This window comes from Salmo salar, chromosome ssa15 (assembly GCF_905237065.1).
Source record: "Salmo salar chromosome ssa15, Ssal_v3.1, whole genome shotgun sequence".
Lineage (NCBI taxonomy): Eukaryota > Metazoa > Chordata > Actinopteri > Salmoniformes > Salmonidae > Salmo > Salmo salar.
The window spans coordinates 1,146,037-1,164,418 of NC_059456.1; the positions used below are offsets into that span (position 1 = coordinate 1,146,037).

Below are 18,382 nucleotides of genomic sequence, written 5' to 3' on the forward strand. Positions count from 1 at the left end.
CAATATGGTACAGACAGACGGAAAGTAACGATACATTTCTTAATAACCACAAACGACAGCTTTGTTTTTATAAAAAAAATGGGTTTTAACAATTCCATTTTTCAGTACAAAACATTTGAAGCCCTGTCAAACAAGTCAACTGTGAAAATCTGAAGAAAGTATGATTTCCCCTGTCCAAAAATAACATACATATTTTGTCCTTTTCTAATTATGGGAAATATTAGACTAACGAAAGAAAAACTACCACTCACTCATCGTTAGCTAATAGTAATATAAAAAGGATCATTGTGAAGTCCTGTTGGTCAGGTTAGAGTCCGAACACGCGTCGCCGAACAGAGTCCAGTCCGAACACACGCCTCCACAGTTCCGATCAACAAGATGGCATCTGTCTACTCTATGCAGTCTTCTGCTGGCCCTTCTTCCCGATCAGGGACTTGTGGATGTGGGGGATCACACCTGGAAACAGAAGCAGTGGTTAGATAGGAATACAAGTATGTTAAAGATAATGGAGATGGGATGTTGTTCATGCATGTACATCAATAGCGTTGATTCAAATAAATACAAATGAAAATAAATACAGGCAAATATGCGTGAGTTGTGTTGGGGCCTGCACATGCAAGTCATTTAATAACAGTGTTCTTTCTGAACCCACCGCCTCCAGCTATGGTGGCCTTGATGAGGGAGTCCAACTCCTCGTCTCCACGGATAGCGAGCTGCAAGTGGCGGGGAGTGATACGCTTCACCTTCAGATCTTTAGAGGCGTTACCCGCCAACTCTAGTACCTGGAAACAAGTCAGCCAATCAGGATACGATAATATATGTAACTCCATTGAAACAAAAACATGTATCTGATCAACTGAAATCGAGAGCTCGGGGCTATAATCTGCATTTGTCAAAATTGTATTATTGACAGCGTTGTTTTGTTCAATGTTCTCGACCTACATAGTACTCCAAATACACTGCATTATAACTACCCATCGAACTTCTCATTCCAAATTCACGGGCATTAATATGGAGTTGGTCCCCCCCTTTGTTGCTATAACAGCCTCCACTCTTCTGGGAAGGCATTCCACTAGATGATGAACATTGCTGTGAGGACTTACTTCCATGCAGCCACAAGAGCATTAGTGAGGTCAGGCACTGATGTTAGGCGATTAGGCCTGGCTCACAGTCGACATTCCAATTCCTCCGAAATGTGTTAGATGGGGTTGAGGTCAGGGCTCGTGTAGGCCTGTCAAGTTCTTCCACACCGATCTCAAACAATTTCAGCACGGACCTCGCTGTGTACACAGGGGCATTGTAATTCTGAAACAGGAAAGGTCCTTCCCAAAACTGTTGCCAAAGTTGGAAGCACAGAATCGTCTAGAATGTAATTGTATGCTGTAGCGTTCAGATTTCCCCTTCACTGGAACTAAGAGACCTAGCCCGAACCAGAAGGAAAAAAATTAACAGTCCCAGACCATTATTCCTCCACCAAACTTTACAGTTGGCACTATGCTAATGTTCTCCTGGCATCCGCCAAACCCCGAGTCATTCCGTCGGACTGCCAGATGGTGAAGTGTGATTCAGCACTCCTGAGAGCGCGTTTCTACTGCTCCAGAGTCCAATGCCGGTGACCTTTACACCAGTTATTGTACCGACGTTGCTTCGAGGCAGTTAGGAACTCTGTAGTGAGTGTTACAGAGGACAGATGGTTTTATGTGCTACGCTCTTCAGCACTTGGTGGCCCCGTTCAGTGAGCTATTACGGCCTACCACTTTGTGGCTGAGCAGTTGTTGCTCCTAGACGTTTCCACTTCACAAACAACACTTACACAGTTGTCCAGGGGAGCTCTAGCTGGGCAGAAATTTGAACTGATGTGTTACAAAAGGTGGCATCCTATGACCGTGCCACATTGAAAGTCACTGAGCTCTTCAGTAAGGCCATTCTACTGCCAATGTTTGTCTATGGAGATTGCATGGCAGTGTGCTTGATTTTATACACCGTCAGCCACAGGTGTGGCTGAAATAGCCAAATCCACAAATTTCAAGGGGTGTCCACACAGTATCAGTCAAACGTTTGGATACCTATTCATTCAAGGGTTTCTTAATTTTTTACTATATTCTACATCGTAGAATAGTGAAGACATCGGAACTATGAAATAACATGGAATCCCATAGCAACCCCCCCAAAAAAAGTGTTAAAACAACTAAATACATTTTATATTCTTCAAAGTAGCCACCCTTTGCCTTGATGACAGCTTTGCACACACTTAGCATTCTCTCGACCATATTCATGGGGTAGTCACCTGGAATGCATTTCAATTAACAGGTGTGCCTTGTTGAAAGTTAAGAGGGAAAGGAATTTCACAAATTAATGCATTTGAGCCAATCAGTTGTGTTGTGACATGGTAGTAGGGATATACAGAAGATAGGGCTATTTGGTAAAAGACCACGTCCATATTATGGCAAGAACAGCTCAAATAAGCAAAGAGGAATGACAGCCCATTATTATTTTAAGACATGAAGGTCAGTCAATGTGGAAAAGTTCATGAACTTTGAAAGTTTTCAAGTGCAGTCGCAAAAACCAAGTACTATGATGAAACTGGCTCTCATGAGGACCACCACAGGAAAGGAAGACCCCGAGTTACCTCTACTGCAGAGGATAAGTTCATTAGTTACCAGCCTCAAAAATAGCAGCCCAAATAAATGCGTCAGAGTTCAAGTAACAGACACCTCAACGTTAACTGTTCAGAGACAGCGTGAAAGCAGGCCTTTGTGGTCAAATTGCTGCAAAGGAACCACTACTAAAAGGACACCAATAATAAGAAGACTTGCTTGGGCCAAGAAACACGAGCAATGGACATTAGACCGGTGCTAATCTGTCCTTTGGTCTGATGAGTCCAAATTTGTGATTTTTGGTTCCAACTGCCATATCTTTGTGAGAAGCAGAGTAGATTAATGGACTCTCACATTGTGTGGTTTCCACCGTGAAGCATGGAGGTGGTGGTGTAAGGGCTATTTGACCAAGAAGGAGAGTGATGGAGTGCTGTATCTGATGACCTGGCCTCCACAATCACCCGACCTCAACCCAATTCAGATGTTTAGGATGAGTTGGACCACAGAGGGAAGGAAAAGCAGCCAACAAGTGCTCAGCATGTGGGAACTCCAAGACTGTTGGAAAAGCATTCCCCATGAAGCTGGTTGAGCGAATGCCAAGAGCGTGCAAAATTTTGGGTGGGGGGGGGTTTGTTTACTACATGTTTCCATGCGTGTTATGTCATAGTTTGTCTTCACTATTATTCTACAATGTAGAAAATAGTAAAAATAAATAAAAACCCTTGATTGAGTAGGTGTAAATACACACGCCTTCAGAAACTATTCAGACCCCTTGACTTAACACATTTTGTTACAGCCTTATTCTAAAATGGATTAAATAAATACAAATCCTCAACAATCTACACACAACACCCCATAATGACAAAGCGAACAGGTTTAGGAATTTCAGCAAATTATTTTTAATACAACAGAAATACCTTATTTACATAAGTATTCAGACCCTTTGCTGCCATGAAACTCAAAATTGAGCTCAGGTGCATCCTGCTTCCATTGATCATCCTTGAGATGTTTCTACAACTTGGAGTCCACCTGTAGTAAATTCAATTGGACATGATTTGGAAAGGCACACATCTATCTATATAAAAAGGTCCCACAGTTGACAGTGCATGTCAGAGAAAAAAAACAAAGCCATGAGGTTGAAGGAATTGTCCGTTGAGCTCCGAGACAAGATTGTGTTTAAGCACAGACCTGGGGAAGGGTACCAACAAAAATGTGACGCATTGAAGATACCCATTTTTTTTTAAATGGAAAAAGTTTGGAATCACTAAGGGTCTCTAGAGCTGGCCACATGGCCAAACTGGGCAATCAGGGGAGAAGGGCCAGGGAGGTGACCAAGAACCCAATGGTCACTGACAGAACTCCTCTGCGGAGATGGGAGAAACTTCCAGAAGGACAACCATCTCTGCAGCACTCCACCAAGTAGGCCTTTATGGTAGAGTGGCCAGACCGAACTCAGAGTATTTTTATTTAACTAGGTAAGTCAGTTAAGAATAAAATCTTATTTACAATGATGGCCTACCCCAGCCAAACCCTAACCCCAACGCTGGGCAAATTGTGCGCCACCCTATGGGACTCCCAATCACGGCCAGTTGTGATACAGCCTGGGATTGAACCAGTCTTTAGTGACGCCTCTAGCGCGAGATGCAGTGTCTTAGACTGCTGCGCCACTCGGGATCGGCGTTAAGTCACGACAGCCCACTTGGAGTTTGCCAAAAGGCACCTAAAGACTCTCAAACCATGAGAAACAAGATTCTCTGGTCTGATGAAACCAAGATTGAACTCTTTGGCCTGAATGCCAAGCGTCACATCTGGAGGAAACCTGGCACCATCCCTACGGTGAAGAGTGGTGGTGGCATCATCATGCTATGGGGATGTTTTGCAGCGACAGGGACCCTGAGATTAGTCAGGATCGAGGGAAAGATGAACAGAGCAAAGTACAGAGAGATCCTTGATGAAAACCTGCTCTAGAGCGCGCAGGACCTACAACTAGGGCGAAGGTTCACCTTCCAACAGGACAACGACCCTAAGCAAACAGACAAGACAATGCAGGAGTGGCTTCGGGACAAGTCTCTGAATGTCCCAGCCAGAGCCCAATCTTAAACCTGACCGAACATCTCTAGAGAGACCTGAAAATAGCTGTGCGGCGATGCTCCCCATCCAACCTGACAGAGCTTGAGAGGATCTGCAGAGTAAAATGAGAGAAACTCCCCAAATACAGGTGTGCCAAGCTTTTAGCATCATACCCAATTAGACTCAATGATGTAATTGCTGGCAAAGCTGCTTCAACAAAGTACTGAGTAAAGGGTCTGAATACTTACGTAAATGTGATTTCAGTTTTTTAATATACATTTGCAAAAACCTCAAAAAAATGACGTTTGGGGGGGGGGAACAATTTTAGAATAAGGCAAAAAATGTAACAAAGTGTGGAAAAAGTCAAGGGGTCTGAACACTTTCCAAAGGCACTGTATGTATGCATGTGTACCATGTCATGTTGCTAAATTCAAAAGAATACAAGATTTAAATATATATATATTTTATCCCTGACACCATTTAAACCAGACAGTTCGGAACTTTAAACTTTATTATCTTTTTGCAGACAGAACCTTAGTTGCAACCCTCAAAATGTAAAACGATTCCGAGGTTTATTAAAAAAACATAACTCTTACCCAGCTCTTTCCAACCCATCACAAATGGACTAATGTCATTGTTGTTTAAATGACAGCAGTTCAGAGTAAGTAACCCAAGAGGATATAATGGTCTCAGTGTCTCACCTCAGCAGTGAGATACTCAAGGATGGCAGCACTATATACAGCCGCTGTGGCTCCAACACGCCCGTGGCTGGTAGTACGGGTCTTTAAGTGCCTGTGGATACGCCCCACTGGGAACTGGCAGGAACAAAACAAATGTAAGGTTAGGCGACAATGGGGAGGGGATGAATGGCTTCTAGCAATTGGAGTACACATGAACATTTAAACTTTACAGTAAATGCAGGAAACACGCAGAAAGCATTGCTACTCTTGCTTTGAAACTAATAAATGGCATGCAAGTTGCACTGCGTCAGGATCTCTGTTAGAGGTCGACCGATTAATCGGAATGGCCGATTAATTAGGGCCGATTTCAAGTTTCCATAACAATCGGACATCAGTATTTTTATTTTTTTACACACACCTTTATTTAACTAGGCAAGTCAGTTAAGAACACATTCTTATCTTCAATGACGGCCTAGAAACGGTGGGTTAACTGCCTTGTTCAGGGGCAGAACGACAGATTTTTACCATGTCAGCTCGGGGATTCAATCTTGCAAACTTGTTAACTAGTCCAACGCTCTAACCACCTGCTTTACATTGCACTCCATGAGGAGCCTGCCTGTTACGCGAATGCAGTAAGAAGCCATGGTAAGTTGCTAGCTAGCATTAAACTTATCTTATAAAAAAAAGCAATCAATCATATTCACTAGTTAACTACACATGGTTGAAAATATTACTAGTTTATCTAGCGTGTCCTGCGTTGCATATAATCGATGCTGTGCGCATTCGCGAAAAAGGACCGTCGTTGCTCCAACGTGTACCTAACCATAAACATCAACACCTTTCTTAAAATCAATAGACAAGTATATATTTTTAAACCTGCATATTTAGTTAATATTGCCTACTAACATGAATATATTTTAACTAGGAAAATTGTGTCACTTCTCTTGCAACAGAGTCAGGGTATATGCAGCAGTTTGGGCCGCCTGGCTCGTTGCGAACTGTGAAGACTATTTCTTCCTAACAAAGACAGCCAACTTCAAACGGGGGATGATGTAACAAAAGAGCATTTGCGAAAAATGCACAATCGTTGCGCGACTGTACCTAACCATAAACATCAATGCCTTTCTTAAAGTCAATACACAGAAGTATATATTTTTAAACCTGCATATTTAGCTAAAAGAAATCCAGGTTATCAGGCAATATTAATCAGGTGAAATTGTGTCAATTCTCCTGCGTTCATTGCACGCAGAGTCAGGGTATATGCAACAGTTTGGGCCGCCTGGCTCGTTGCGAACTAATTTGCCAGAATTTTACATAATTATGGCATAACATTGAAGGTTGTGCAATGTAACAGGAATATTTAGACTTATGGATGCCACCCATTAGATAAAATACAGAAGGAAAAAAAACGTTTTGTTTTTGAGATGATAGTTTCCGGATTCGACCATATTAATGACCTAAGGCTCGTATTTCTGTGCGTTTATTATATTATAATTAAGTCTATGATTTGATAGAGTAGTCTGACTGAGCGGTGGTAGGCACAAGCACGCTCGTAAGCATTAATTCCATCAGCACTTTCGTGCGTTTTGCCAGCAGCTCTTCGCAATGCTTCAAGCATTAGGCTTGAAGTCATAGACAGCACATCAACTCCCAAGATTAGGCTGGTGTAACCAATGTGAAATGGCTAGCTAGTTAGCGGGGAGCGCACTAATAGCGTTTCAAACGTCACTCGCTCTGAGACTTGGAGTGGTTGTTCCCCTTGCTCTGCATGGGTAACGCTGCTTCGAGGGTGGCTGTTGTCGATGTGTTCCTGGTTTGAGCGAGGAGAGGGACGGAAGCTATACTAATACACTGGCAATACTAAAGTGCCTATAAGAACATCCAATAGTCAAAGGTATATGAAATACAAATCGTATATAGAGAGAAATAGTCCTATAATAACTTCAACCTAAAACTTCTTACCTGGGAATATTGAAGACTCATGTTAAAAGGAACCACCAGCTTTCATATGTTCTCATGTTCTGAGCAAGGAACTTAAACGTTAGCTTTCTTACATGGCACATATTGCACTTTTACTTTCTTCTTCAACACTTTGTTTTTGCATTATTTAAACCAAATTGAACATGTTTCATTATTTATTTGAGGCTAAACTGATTTTATTGATGTATTATATTAAGTTAAAATAAGTGTTCATTCAGTATTGTTGCAATTGTCATTATTACAAAGAAATAAAATTGGCCGATTAATCGGTATCGGCTGTTTTTGGTCCTCCAATAATCGGCATGGAAAAATCATATTCGGTCGACCTCTAATCCCTGTAGAGGTATTCGATCTTACCTGCAGTCCAGCTCTCTGGGAGCGTGACACGGCTTTCGCCTTGGCCTTACCACTGTCTTTTCCTGCCTTACCGCCAGCCTGGAATATAGGGAGCAAAACACAGATTACAAAAAGAGACAGTAAAATGGGACTTCAGTAAGACAGAAATCATGTCATTTGCATGTGAGCACTCTTTCCCAAAATGTCTTTAAATGACATCTGCTAAAACTCCTGAAATACCTTGCTGGTCACAAACCAACACTTGCTAGCAGTTACAGTAAAACGCAAGTGCTCTCATACACACAATTCTCAGGTACAATTATTTTATTGTTTTACTAATTGAATCTATCAAATAGGAAACTTAATGTTTCTCTCACCTTTATTTTAATTGTGGATTACTTTGAAATGCATCCCTTATAAGAAATGTGCCCCATAAATAAAAGTTAGATTTTATTATTGTACAGAAATGTGTTGACAATTTTGGGTCATAACTCACCAATGGCTGTCACTCAAAATAAAGACAACACTTCCAGATTGATAAACAGGTCCATATTAAAATAGCTATTTATGAGGATATTTAGCTAGCATTCCAGCTGAATCACCCTGTTCTTGAGGGCATACGGTTTCCCGCCAGTTACTAACCAGCAGCTGGAATCAAAATGTTGCTATGAAAAGGCACTGAAGCATGCTTTAGCACAGTTGTCCACGACGAGGAGAAACCCGGGTAACTAGGTGTGTGGCTAAGACACATTTTACCAACATTCACACTATTGTAATAAAGTAGTCATGTCGAGCGATTGATAACCCCAATGAATTTGTCACTTCCTGAAAAATTGACTAAAGCTAAAAGGAAGAATTAGTAGCGAGACAACTTCGACAGATGGCAATATTAACATTTGATTTGGTAGAGAAGAGCAGCCGCGGGACAACCCGGCCGTACTTGAAAACAAATTGTCAGCTAGCTAACGTTAGGGTATCTAGCTAGCTAAATTAGCTAACGTTGGTAGCCTAATAGCCGTTCAACCAAATAGTATGAACGCAAAAATAGCCAAAGTAAGATATATTTCTAACATTAATTAATACCAGCAATTACCAAACAAATAAAACTAAAAGTTTCACAAGTATGTTAAAAAGTAATCTAAATATCTCTAAGTAGGTATCGGTTAGTAATGCAAACTTGTTAGCTTACTGTAGCTGGCTAACGCTAGCTTGGCATTTCTTTTTAGGTAATTTGAAGCAGCAGTAGCCGGTAATGCAATTACAACAAATGATATACCAAGCAGTCGTTATTAAAAATGATCACTACAAATAATAACCACATAATGTTACCATTTCAGCGTTTTGTTATTTGGTTGTGGAACTGAGGAGCTCGGAAACAATTTCGGTTGAAGACGGAGAGAAACAATAAAGCCCTTCAGGCTCGTAAACGCTATGCCCGGGACTCCTCGCGAGTGGACATTGACCAATGGGAATTGGTGTTGTTTCTTTGAATCTTTTTTCTGCCCAATCACAACGCTGCTTGTACACATTTTTACCCATCCCCCACCGCAACTTCGGCATGTCCTTTGCGCACGAGACCAAGTAGGCTGGACTCCTGAGCTAGAAATTGCCACTCAAAATGTATTTGTATTGATTATCAATATTATTCACGTGATTGTCTAATAAAATGCTGAAATATATTACGTGCACGCGCACATCTGGTTATTGCATATTCAGAAATACTCAAAGCACTCATCTTTGATAATGTATTGTATTGTATGCTGTTGCAAACTGACTGGATGTCCTAAAATATTAATTTGCCTCACAATTGGTGTACAAAATCAATGGGTAACTAATTAGCTAGTGCACAATGAATTCAAAATACTCAGCAGTATTTTACTAGTTTGCCTGAGTATCTATTCGTTTCATGTCATTTTAAGACCACGAGGTTTTCAATGCATTAGAAAAGTAAACCGATTACGGTAAATAATGGGGGGGAAATCGTTGATTTCATCGAATTAGGAGGGCCCCATTTATTGACTGACAAGTGGAATCTACCAGTAGAAAATCAACAGTTTGCGGTCTGCTGTTGTAATTGGCAGGCGATTGGCCTATCAGAACGCAGTATTCAACGGTATGTTACTCTGCGAATTGGTTAAGCACGCGGGGGGGCGGGGAGCAGAACCTAGGAAGGAGAGAATCTGGCTGCTGGTGGCGAAGATGGCCGACGGGGACAGTGGGAGTGAGCGCGGTGGCAGCAGTGGCGGCGTAGGGGGTGGAGGCGGCGGGTTTCAGCATTACCAGCGGGACCAGGAGACCCAGGAGCTGGCCTCAAAGCGACTGGACATCCAGAACAAACGCTTCTACCTGGATGTAAAACAGAATGCGAAGGGCAGATTCATCAAAATCGCCGAGGTCGGCGCCGGGGGCTCGAAAAGTCGTCTGACCCTTTCCATGTCAGTTGCCGCCGAGTTCCGTGACTACCTGGGGGATTTTATAGAGCACTACGCCCAACTTGGGCCTAGCAGCCCCGAGCAGATCGCTCAGTCATCCGGCGGCGATGACAGTGGGCCTAGGCGGGCCTTGAAGAGTGAGTTCCTGGTTCGAGAGAACCGAAAATACTACCTCGATCTGAAAGAGAACCAGCGGGGGAGGTTCCTCCGCATCAGGCAGACCCTCAACCGAGGCCCTGGGTTCGGAGTAGGAAGTGGCGGAGTCCCTGGTGGCATGCAGTCCGGACAAACCATCGCCCTCCCGGCCCAAGGGTTAATAGAGTTCCGTGACGCCCTAGCCAAACATATAGACGACTACGGAGGAGATGACGAGGAACTCGCCGGTGGCGGAGGAGCAGGGGGCTACAGCGAGCTTCCGGAGGGCACCTCTATCATGGTGGACTCCAAACGGTTCTTCTTCGACGTCGGGTCCAACAAATACGGAGTTTTCATGAGGGTGAGCGAAGTCAAACCCAGCTATAGAAACTCTATCACTATCCCGTTCAAAGCGTGGGGCAAGTTTGGAGGCGCATTCTCTCGTTATGCCGACGAGATGAAAGAGATACAGGAGAGACCGAAGGATAAAATGTTTGAAAGGAGACCAGGAGGAGGAGTTGCAGGAGGAGAAGAGTCGGAGGGAGACGAGGTGGACGACGATTGATCAAGCCGGCTGTGCAATCTGATCAAGCTGTCTGACAACGTCACGCAAAGCTTGGATAGAAGAAGACCTATTTTGTGCATGACGTATGAATCGAACCTAAATGCTAAAAAAAAAAAAACTGTGGAGTACAAAAAGTATATTTGACCTGGAAATACTGTCTATATAAGATAAATGCGTTATAAAGGTTAGGTCCATGTTTTTTTAATTAAGTTTTATTTAATCAGAGGAGCCCAATTTGCTTCCAGAGTCTCATTTTCAATGGTGCCATGAGGATATAAAATAATAGATTAAACTACAAAATGAAAAAAAAAGATACAATAACAAATACATAACATTTAAAACATCACAGTCATCATAACCAAATTGTTAAAGTCAATCAAAAACAATTGCACACCTCAGTGAACTCATTTATCATCAGGGTTATAAACTGCCCTGGTGGTACCAGGTCATTTGTGCTAACTATTACTAGTTGGATTGTATGAGATTTTCCATTAATAAAAAAAAGTAAAGATTGTCCATGTAAAAAGTAACCCCAGTCATGTTGCTAGCCCAGCAAATCCAGTCTCACAATGTTTCAGAACATGACATTAGGCCTCTGGTCTCTTTTACCGGTAGAATATCTATTTTTAACTCTAAACAACTTACTTGGACCAGAACTATGTGCTGTATATAATAACAAAAAAAAAGTGAACATTTGGTGTTTCTGAGCAAAGAGATGCAAAACTCAGCTTATCTAATACATTGCAGTGTGTTCTGTCTTTTAAGTGGTTTTTACAGTCAGAGAACAACTGTATTGTTTTGGAATAATCTGAATCATTGTTCTAAGCAGGACACAGAATTGGGCATAGACAGAACAGGGAGGGAAAAAATTGCCTGGTCTCAGATCTGTTTGTTCAGTCTTACCAACTCCTGGGACCAGGCTAAGCAAGACAACCAACAGACCAGCATCAGTGACACACAGGCCCTAGTAACAGGGGGAAAAAAGGAAACAGACCCATTGGTTGGTTGGGGTGTCATCGTGACCACAAGTGGCTGCATGCAGTGTGTCATGAATTGAAAAGCAGGGGATTCCCTCACCCTGATTTAGACTCTAATGCTGCTAAGCTCCCATAGTATATGATTGTTATACTGGTTCTATGATCTTTCCCTACAGTCTATGGTTCTGTCTTTTGGCCTGTGTGCCTGTAGGGATGAACATGATCTGTCTATGGATATTTTACTAGGACGAGACCTGTGTCTGCCCTGTATTGTCAACCACAAGGATGGGAGGGAGTCTTGAATGTCAAATCCAGCAACCTGTTAGATCTAGCTGACTCTGAATGAAGATGGCTTAGGCTAGGATGACTGCCACTGGTCGTTGTTTGTAGGGGTGGTTTCCCGGACACAGATTAAACCTAGTCCTGGACTGAAAACTATGCTCAATGCAGAATCTCCATTGAAATTTATTTTTAGTCCAAGGCTAGGCTTCATTCTTGTGTTAAATTATTTTTCAAAAGAAATATATAGAAATATGTCTATTAGATGATATGTAAAATGTATTGAGTATTGCTGCCTAAACTGAACTGGTATAAGCTATTTAAAACACTAAAGCTTGGATGCAATCATCCAGGGAGATTTCTTAACATTTTATTTTATTCCCTGAATGAAAAATGAAGAGCATAGAAAACGATATGGAAGTGATAACATTAACAAACACATACTTTTTTTTAAATTGTACACAATACACTTAGATCCAGTCCCATTCAAGTAGTCTGTCTCAAATCTGTCCTCTCACTTCCAGTCCATCAGACAGAAAGAATATCCACCCTTCTCTCAATCCATCAGTTTTCCATTTTCTCTCAAGTTGGTACTCTTTCAGTTGACAATAAGACGTGACTGAATACCATCCAGGCTTCTTATTTCAGTGGTTGGTCCTCTTTAAGTAGAATTCTTTTTTTTAGCATGCCTGCTCTTTTATTTAGCATTTTTCTGATTGCTGTATGTTTCTATTTATAAAAACAAATTTGACAACGATCAAAGGATCAAAAGTTTAATTCTGGTCAACATACATACAAAAAGTAATGGCATTTGTAACCTTATTCAGGAAATTACATCATCCTCAACAAAAACAACCATCACATTTCCCTCTCTGTGTGTGTGTGTGTGTGTGTGAACCGTCTCCAATTGGCTTTACTTTACCCTTCAGCATAGCAGGAGAGAATGTGTCATACAAACAACATCGGGGAGCAATAGTTTTTTTTCTACTGATATAAAAAATATTATATATACACGAGTTTTAACTACAACCTTATTCCTGTATTGTGTTACATGAAATGGCAGCTGTTTCCCTCGTGAGTTCTGCTGTAATATTCTACCAAGTTCCTTTCAACGGTAAATAAAGTTCTTTGCTGAGGAGGATGAGTGTTTGTCGTCTTTTCTCCATCCAAAAAATCAGATTCCACAATCATGGAATCGTTGTGGGCTAAGACTATGTTGTGTTTTTAATAGAAGTAATATGACAGATTTTCTGCGGTAAGAAAATTAGGTCCAGGAGGTCTTATTCAGCAACAGGTGAAGGAATCTCACAGAACAGAATTCAAGTGATGAGACTAGGGACTCGGGAGAAACAACCCATTCAACCTTACAGGGTACACTCACATTATATGAATGTGTTTCAAGGTAGTAGATAAGATTGACAATATTACCACAATATCATAATTAATCCATGTCCAGAAACAACACTACGTACTTTAATTAGATCTAAAATGATTGGATAGGTGTAAACAGCATGGCTGTAGACCCATCTTGCCTTCTGATAGGTGGAATATTCAACACTGCGTATACCTGTTCGTGGCAGACCTACAGTGGCTAGGCCCTAGTCTAAGTTTTAGGATCTAGAGGCTGTGAGGTAGGCCCCAGAGAGAGACACCATCAGTGACCTGTCATTCAGGGTAGGTGGGGCTGAGCCCACCTGTTTGAGCCCAACATTTTTTGGGGGGGAGTTGCCTGTTTTCATGTTATTTTGGCATTAATACGTGTCACATATCAGTTTGCAAACAATATAAAAAATGTAAAAATCATTGAGTTAATAAAGCCGCATACAAACATGGTCTCTTTTTTGCTTTCTTCAGTAAGGCAGCTCCAGAATGCAGGTGTTTCAGCCTAGCTCAGTGCTTTCTGTGGTGGTGGGGCACAGAACATAGGGGTTGGTAATGTTCTTTAGTTGCGCCGTGATTGGCTCAGTGTTCTGTCACTCATGGGGACACTACTTCAGCACCAAATCTAAGGGTAGAGTTAGAAAATTCAAGTCCCTTGGGTACCCCAATAGATTTACATTAGAAATGCCCATCCAAGAAGGCTCAAGATCATTTGCCACAGATAAAATCACATATCTACAGTAGCATTGATTGGACTGATCATGTTAACATCATACTTTCAAAATCTTAGCTAGCAGTCATGAATGAAGTTCGACAATCTACTGGCAAAATCCTTTTTAACCCTTGTCATTATAGACAAACCGTATCGGTGCTCATCGGCCATTGGACATAAACATCCCTGTTCACTCATGATTGCACGGCCAGGCACGACTCCAACACCATCATTAAGTTTACCTATGACGGGCCTCCCGAGTGACACAGTGGTCTAAGGCACTGCATTGCAGTGCTAGCTGTGCCGCTAGAGATTCTGGGTTCGAGTCCAGCCTTGGTCGCAGCTGGCCGTGACTGGGAGACTAGCCAGGATCGAGGGAAAGATGAACGGAGCAAAGTACAGAGAGATCCTTGATAACAACATGCTCCAGAGTGCTCAGCCTGGGGTGAAGGTTCACCTTCCAACAGCACAACAACCCTAAGGACACAGCCAAGACAACGCAGGAGTGGCTTCGGGACAAGTTTCTGAATATCCTTGAGTGGCCCAGCCAGAGCCCGGACTTGAACCCGATCGAATATCTCTGGAGAGACCTGAAAATAGCTGTGCAGTGACGCTCCCCATCCAACCTGACAGAGGATCTGGTGAGAAGAATGCGAGAAAATCCCCAAATACAGGTGTGCCAAGCGTGTAGCGTCATACCAAAGAAGACTCGAGGCTGTAATCGCTGCCAAAGGTGCTTCAACAAAGGACTGAGTAAAGGGTCTGAATACTTATGTAAATGTTATATTTCCGTAATTTTATTTAATACATTTGAAAAAACTTTTAAAAAATACAGTTTTTGCTTTGTTATTATAGGGTATTGTGTGTAGATTGATGAGGGGAAAAAACGATTTGATGAATTTTAGAATAAGGCTTTAACGTAACAAAATGTGTTAAAGTTAAGGGGTCTGAATACTTTCCAAATGCTCTGTAACTAAGTAAAGAATTCACTTAGAATGTGCCTTTTAAGCAGGGGTGTCAAACTCAATTCCTGCAGGGCCGTGTGTCTGCTGGTTTTGTTATTTCCTTTCAATTTGTGTTCAATTAAGTCCTAGACAACCAGATGAGGGTAGTTCCTGACTAATCAATGATCAATCAAGTACAAGGGAGGAGTGAAAAAACCCGCCCACACTCGGCCCTAAGGAACTGAGTTATTGTACACTCTTAGAAAAAAGGGTTCCAAAAGGGTTCTTTAGCTGTCCACATAGGAGAACCCTATTTGATTCCAGGTAGAACTCTTTCGGGTTCCATGTAGAACCCTCTGTGGAAAGGGTTTAACATGGAACCTAAAGAGCTCTTCAAAGGGTTCTCCTATGGGGTCAGCCAAAGAACTGTTTTAGGTTCTAGATAGCACCTTTTTTTCTAAGAGTGTAACCCTAACCCTAACCCATAGATTTCTGCATTTGTGATTTCTGCAGAAATCACAAATGTCACACAATGCAGCCAAAAGCACCACTTAAATCCACCTACCTTCCTCTTTCTGTTGTTGTAACGACTGGACATAGATGACTAGTTGGATTGACATGGCAGATTCTTTGACTGAGGCAAACATCCCTGATTTCATCTCCATGTACTCTTTGGTCACTTTTTGTCCTGACATGGTAGATCTGATGAAAAACAAATGTTTAATGGATCGTGTGTGTGTGTGTGTGTGTGTGTGTGTGTGTGTGTGTGTGTGTGTGTGTGTGTGTGTGTGTGTGTGTGTGTGTGTGTGTGTGTGTGTGTGTGTGTGTGTGTGTGTGTGTGTGTGTGTGTGTGTGAGAGAGAGAGAGAGAGACTTCATCAGGCATAACATATTGTGTCTCCAATGTGGGCTTATGAAGATAGCATCTAGCTAATCAAAGTGTTTCATTTAAGTAAGCTAGGGGGATATAACACTAGCCTAATGGTGACACGTGACTCCTCATAAAACCTTTGGAAAACCATTTAGGACATCAGGACATAGATAACCTAGGCTGCACAAGAGAAGTCCAGATAGTACCAATGAAAATCAAGCTGGGTTGGTAATAACAATATGTTATTTATATTTGGGCATCTGCGCTTTGAAATGTTCCTTGGAATAGGTCGTTATCAATACAATACCACAATTCTGTGCAGAGTGTTCAATTTGTCTGCTGAGGGGTAAGGAGACCCACAGCTCTGTTAAAACCCTTGACAACTATGTGCTGTTTTCAAGGGATTATTAAATAAATGTTATTTGGTTAAAACGATTTGGTTTTAATATCATCACCTCTTGAATAGCATAGTCAGAACTACACATTTCTGATTATTCCACATTTAGCTCTATTAGAGTTGTATAGCAATAAACTGCATGCTTTTCATGTTCAGTAACCATCAGTTGATCATGTAATTTCAGATACGTGAGGGTAGCCTAAACATTTGGCATGTAGCTGGCTAAGCAAAACAACAAGTGTCAGTTAGCTTGCTTCATCAGAGATTAGGCTTTTGGAAAGAGCATGACATCAGCAGGTACTTGTCCTGGTAAAGTTGTCAGTCAGACTATTGTCATGACTAGGGCTGTTATGGTGACCGGCGGCCATATTACCGCCACATCGGCAGTCACGAGTCATGAAAGCAGTCAAAGTTTAGTCACGGCAATTAGGCTTCTCCAAGCTCTGATGCTGCTGATGGTCATTAGTATCCTACCAAACTTGCTAACTGCCTGGTACTCAGCACTCTATTGTCCCTCTAATCACTCTGACATCAATGCAAATATAATCGAAAATCTAAGCAAACACTTCATGAAAGCCCATAAACTCATGTTGCTCAACATTTCTATAGGCTATGCTGTTGTGTGTGAAAACAGAGTGATGGCCTCTATTACAAGAGGATCCCATCAGCTTTCTATAGGCTAGGCCTACTATATTTATTTCTCAACTTTCCTAATCTGAACCACATTGCTTCTCTTTACAACAGGAGTATAGCCTACCTGGCTGGCATGAAAATGAACCAGGGAAAAGCGTCCTCCATTCGCTATATATATGTGTATAGATGGACCATTGTAATGGTCCATTCTAAACTAGAACAAATTTCACACATATATTATTTTGTATATCTAAAGACAAGATTAAATTAAGAATAGTCTGATTGGTGACAATATTAGCCTATCACTTGTGAATGATGCCCACCACAACTAAAGTTGGCAAATAACTTCTTAAATTGAAGCACATTAATCAGCTTTACAACAAGTGTAGAGCATAATTGGCAGCACGTGAGTTTCCAGTTTGGGGAAGGTCATTTTCACCATAAAAATGAAATGCACTTTTATAAAAATAAAAGCATTACATGCATAATCGCCTTTGGGGTCACTTTTGATAATGGTGTTTTCCCGCTAATGGAACATTAGCCGTGTGCGCATTGCTGTGCTTATAAGGTGAAGAAATAGCCTAATTAGTAATCAAAAATTGTAGCTAAACGTTCTGATCTCTTGCATCAGCCTCATTGCGTAAACATTTTTTTTGATGCTAGTGGTTATATTCATTTTGGATCTATCGCATCCCGCAACTGTCCCAGACTATGTTTGGAATATTTATTTCTCACACAGAATAGGTCAACTTTTGTACTATGGGGAATAGTAGATTGACATAGGCAAGTGCTTTTGCTGTTCGTTACAGTAGGTCTACTCATCTTGTTGGCTGATGAAAAGTAAATGTGGACAGTTCTTCCAATATCTTCAATATGCGTCTCGGAATTGGATAATTCCAAGATGCAGGGAGAAGAGAGAATAATGGCACCGGATGGGGTGGCTGCTGTTTTACAGGCTCCTAACCAACTGTGCTATTTTGTGTGTTTTTTCGCATTGTTTGGAACTTATTTTGTATAAAATTTAGGAGTTACCTGTCACGGTTATCCTTGGTAGCAGGAAAGGGGCAGAGTCAAGTAAAGGAGACTGAAGTCCAGTAACACAGATGTTTATTAAACACTGTTTGAATAAGGTAGCCACAAGGCAGGGTGCGCACAACACCCGACAGGAGAACAGCTCCAAAATTGAAAACGCACGGGGCGCAGCCCGGCAATACAAATGTCTGATCAAAAGTACGCTGTGTCTAAAAGGCAGCGCAAAATACCAACAGCCCTCATACATGACATGAAAATAATCCCGCACGAATTCCCGAACAAAAAGGACAAACTAAATACCCCCCCACTAATGACAAACAAGCATAGATCGGTGGCAGCTAGTAGGCCGGCGACGACGCCCGC

General features: G+C 41.7%; 2 protein-coding genes across 3 annotated transcripts; one reads left to right on the top strand and one right to left on the bottom strand.

The window, feature by feature from the left end:
- Positions 1–60: 60 nt before the first annotated feature.
- Positions 61–9,161, bottom strand: h2az2a (H2A.Z variant histone 2a). Of its 2 annotated transcripts, XM_014143355.2 has the most exons (5): positions 8,993–9,161; positions 7,685–7,762; positions 5,369–5,482; positions 653–782; positions 61–456 (listed from the first exon to the last, which is right to left on the bottom strand). In XM_014143355.2, the coding sequence occupies exons 1-5, from the start codon at positions 8,993–8,995 to the stop codon at positions 395–397; spliced, it is 387 nt and encodes a 128-aa protein (XP_013998830.1). In that variant the 5' UTR covers positions 8,996–9,161; the 3' UTR covers positions 61–394. The 2 variants fall into 2 exon arrangements, with proteins under 2 accessions (XP_013998830.1, XP_013998829.1); XM_014143354.2 differs by lacking the exons at positions 7,685–7,762; positions 8,993–9,161 and having other exon boundaries at positions 5,369–5,639.
- A 651-nt stretch (positions 9,162–9,812) lies between these two features.
- Positions 9,813–13,190, top strand: LOC106570810 (transcriptional activator protein Pur-beta). The gene has a single exon (XM_014143353.2). It carries the CDS (start codon positions 9,863–9,865, stop codon positions 10,793–10,795), a length of 933 nt encoding a protein of 310 aa, XP_013998828.2. The 5' UTR covers positions 9,813–9,862; the 3' UTR covers positions 10,796–13,190.
- The last annotated feature ends 5,192 nt before the right edge of the window (positions 13,191–18,382 follow it).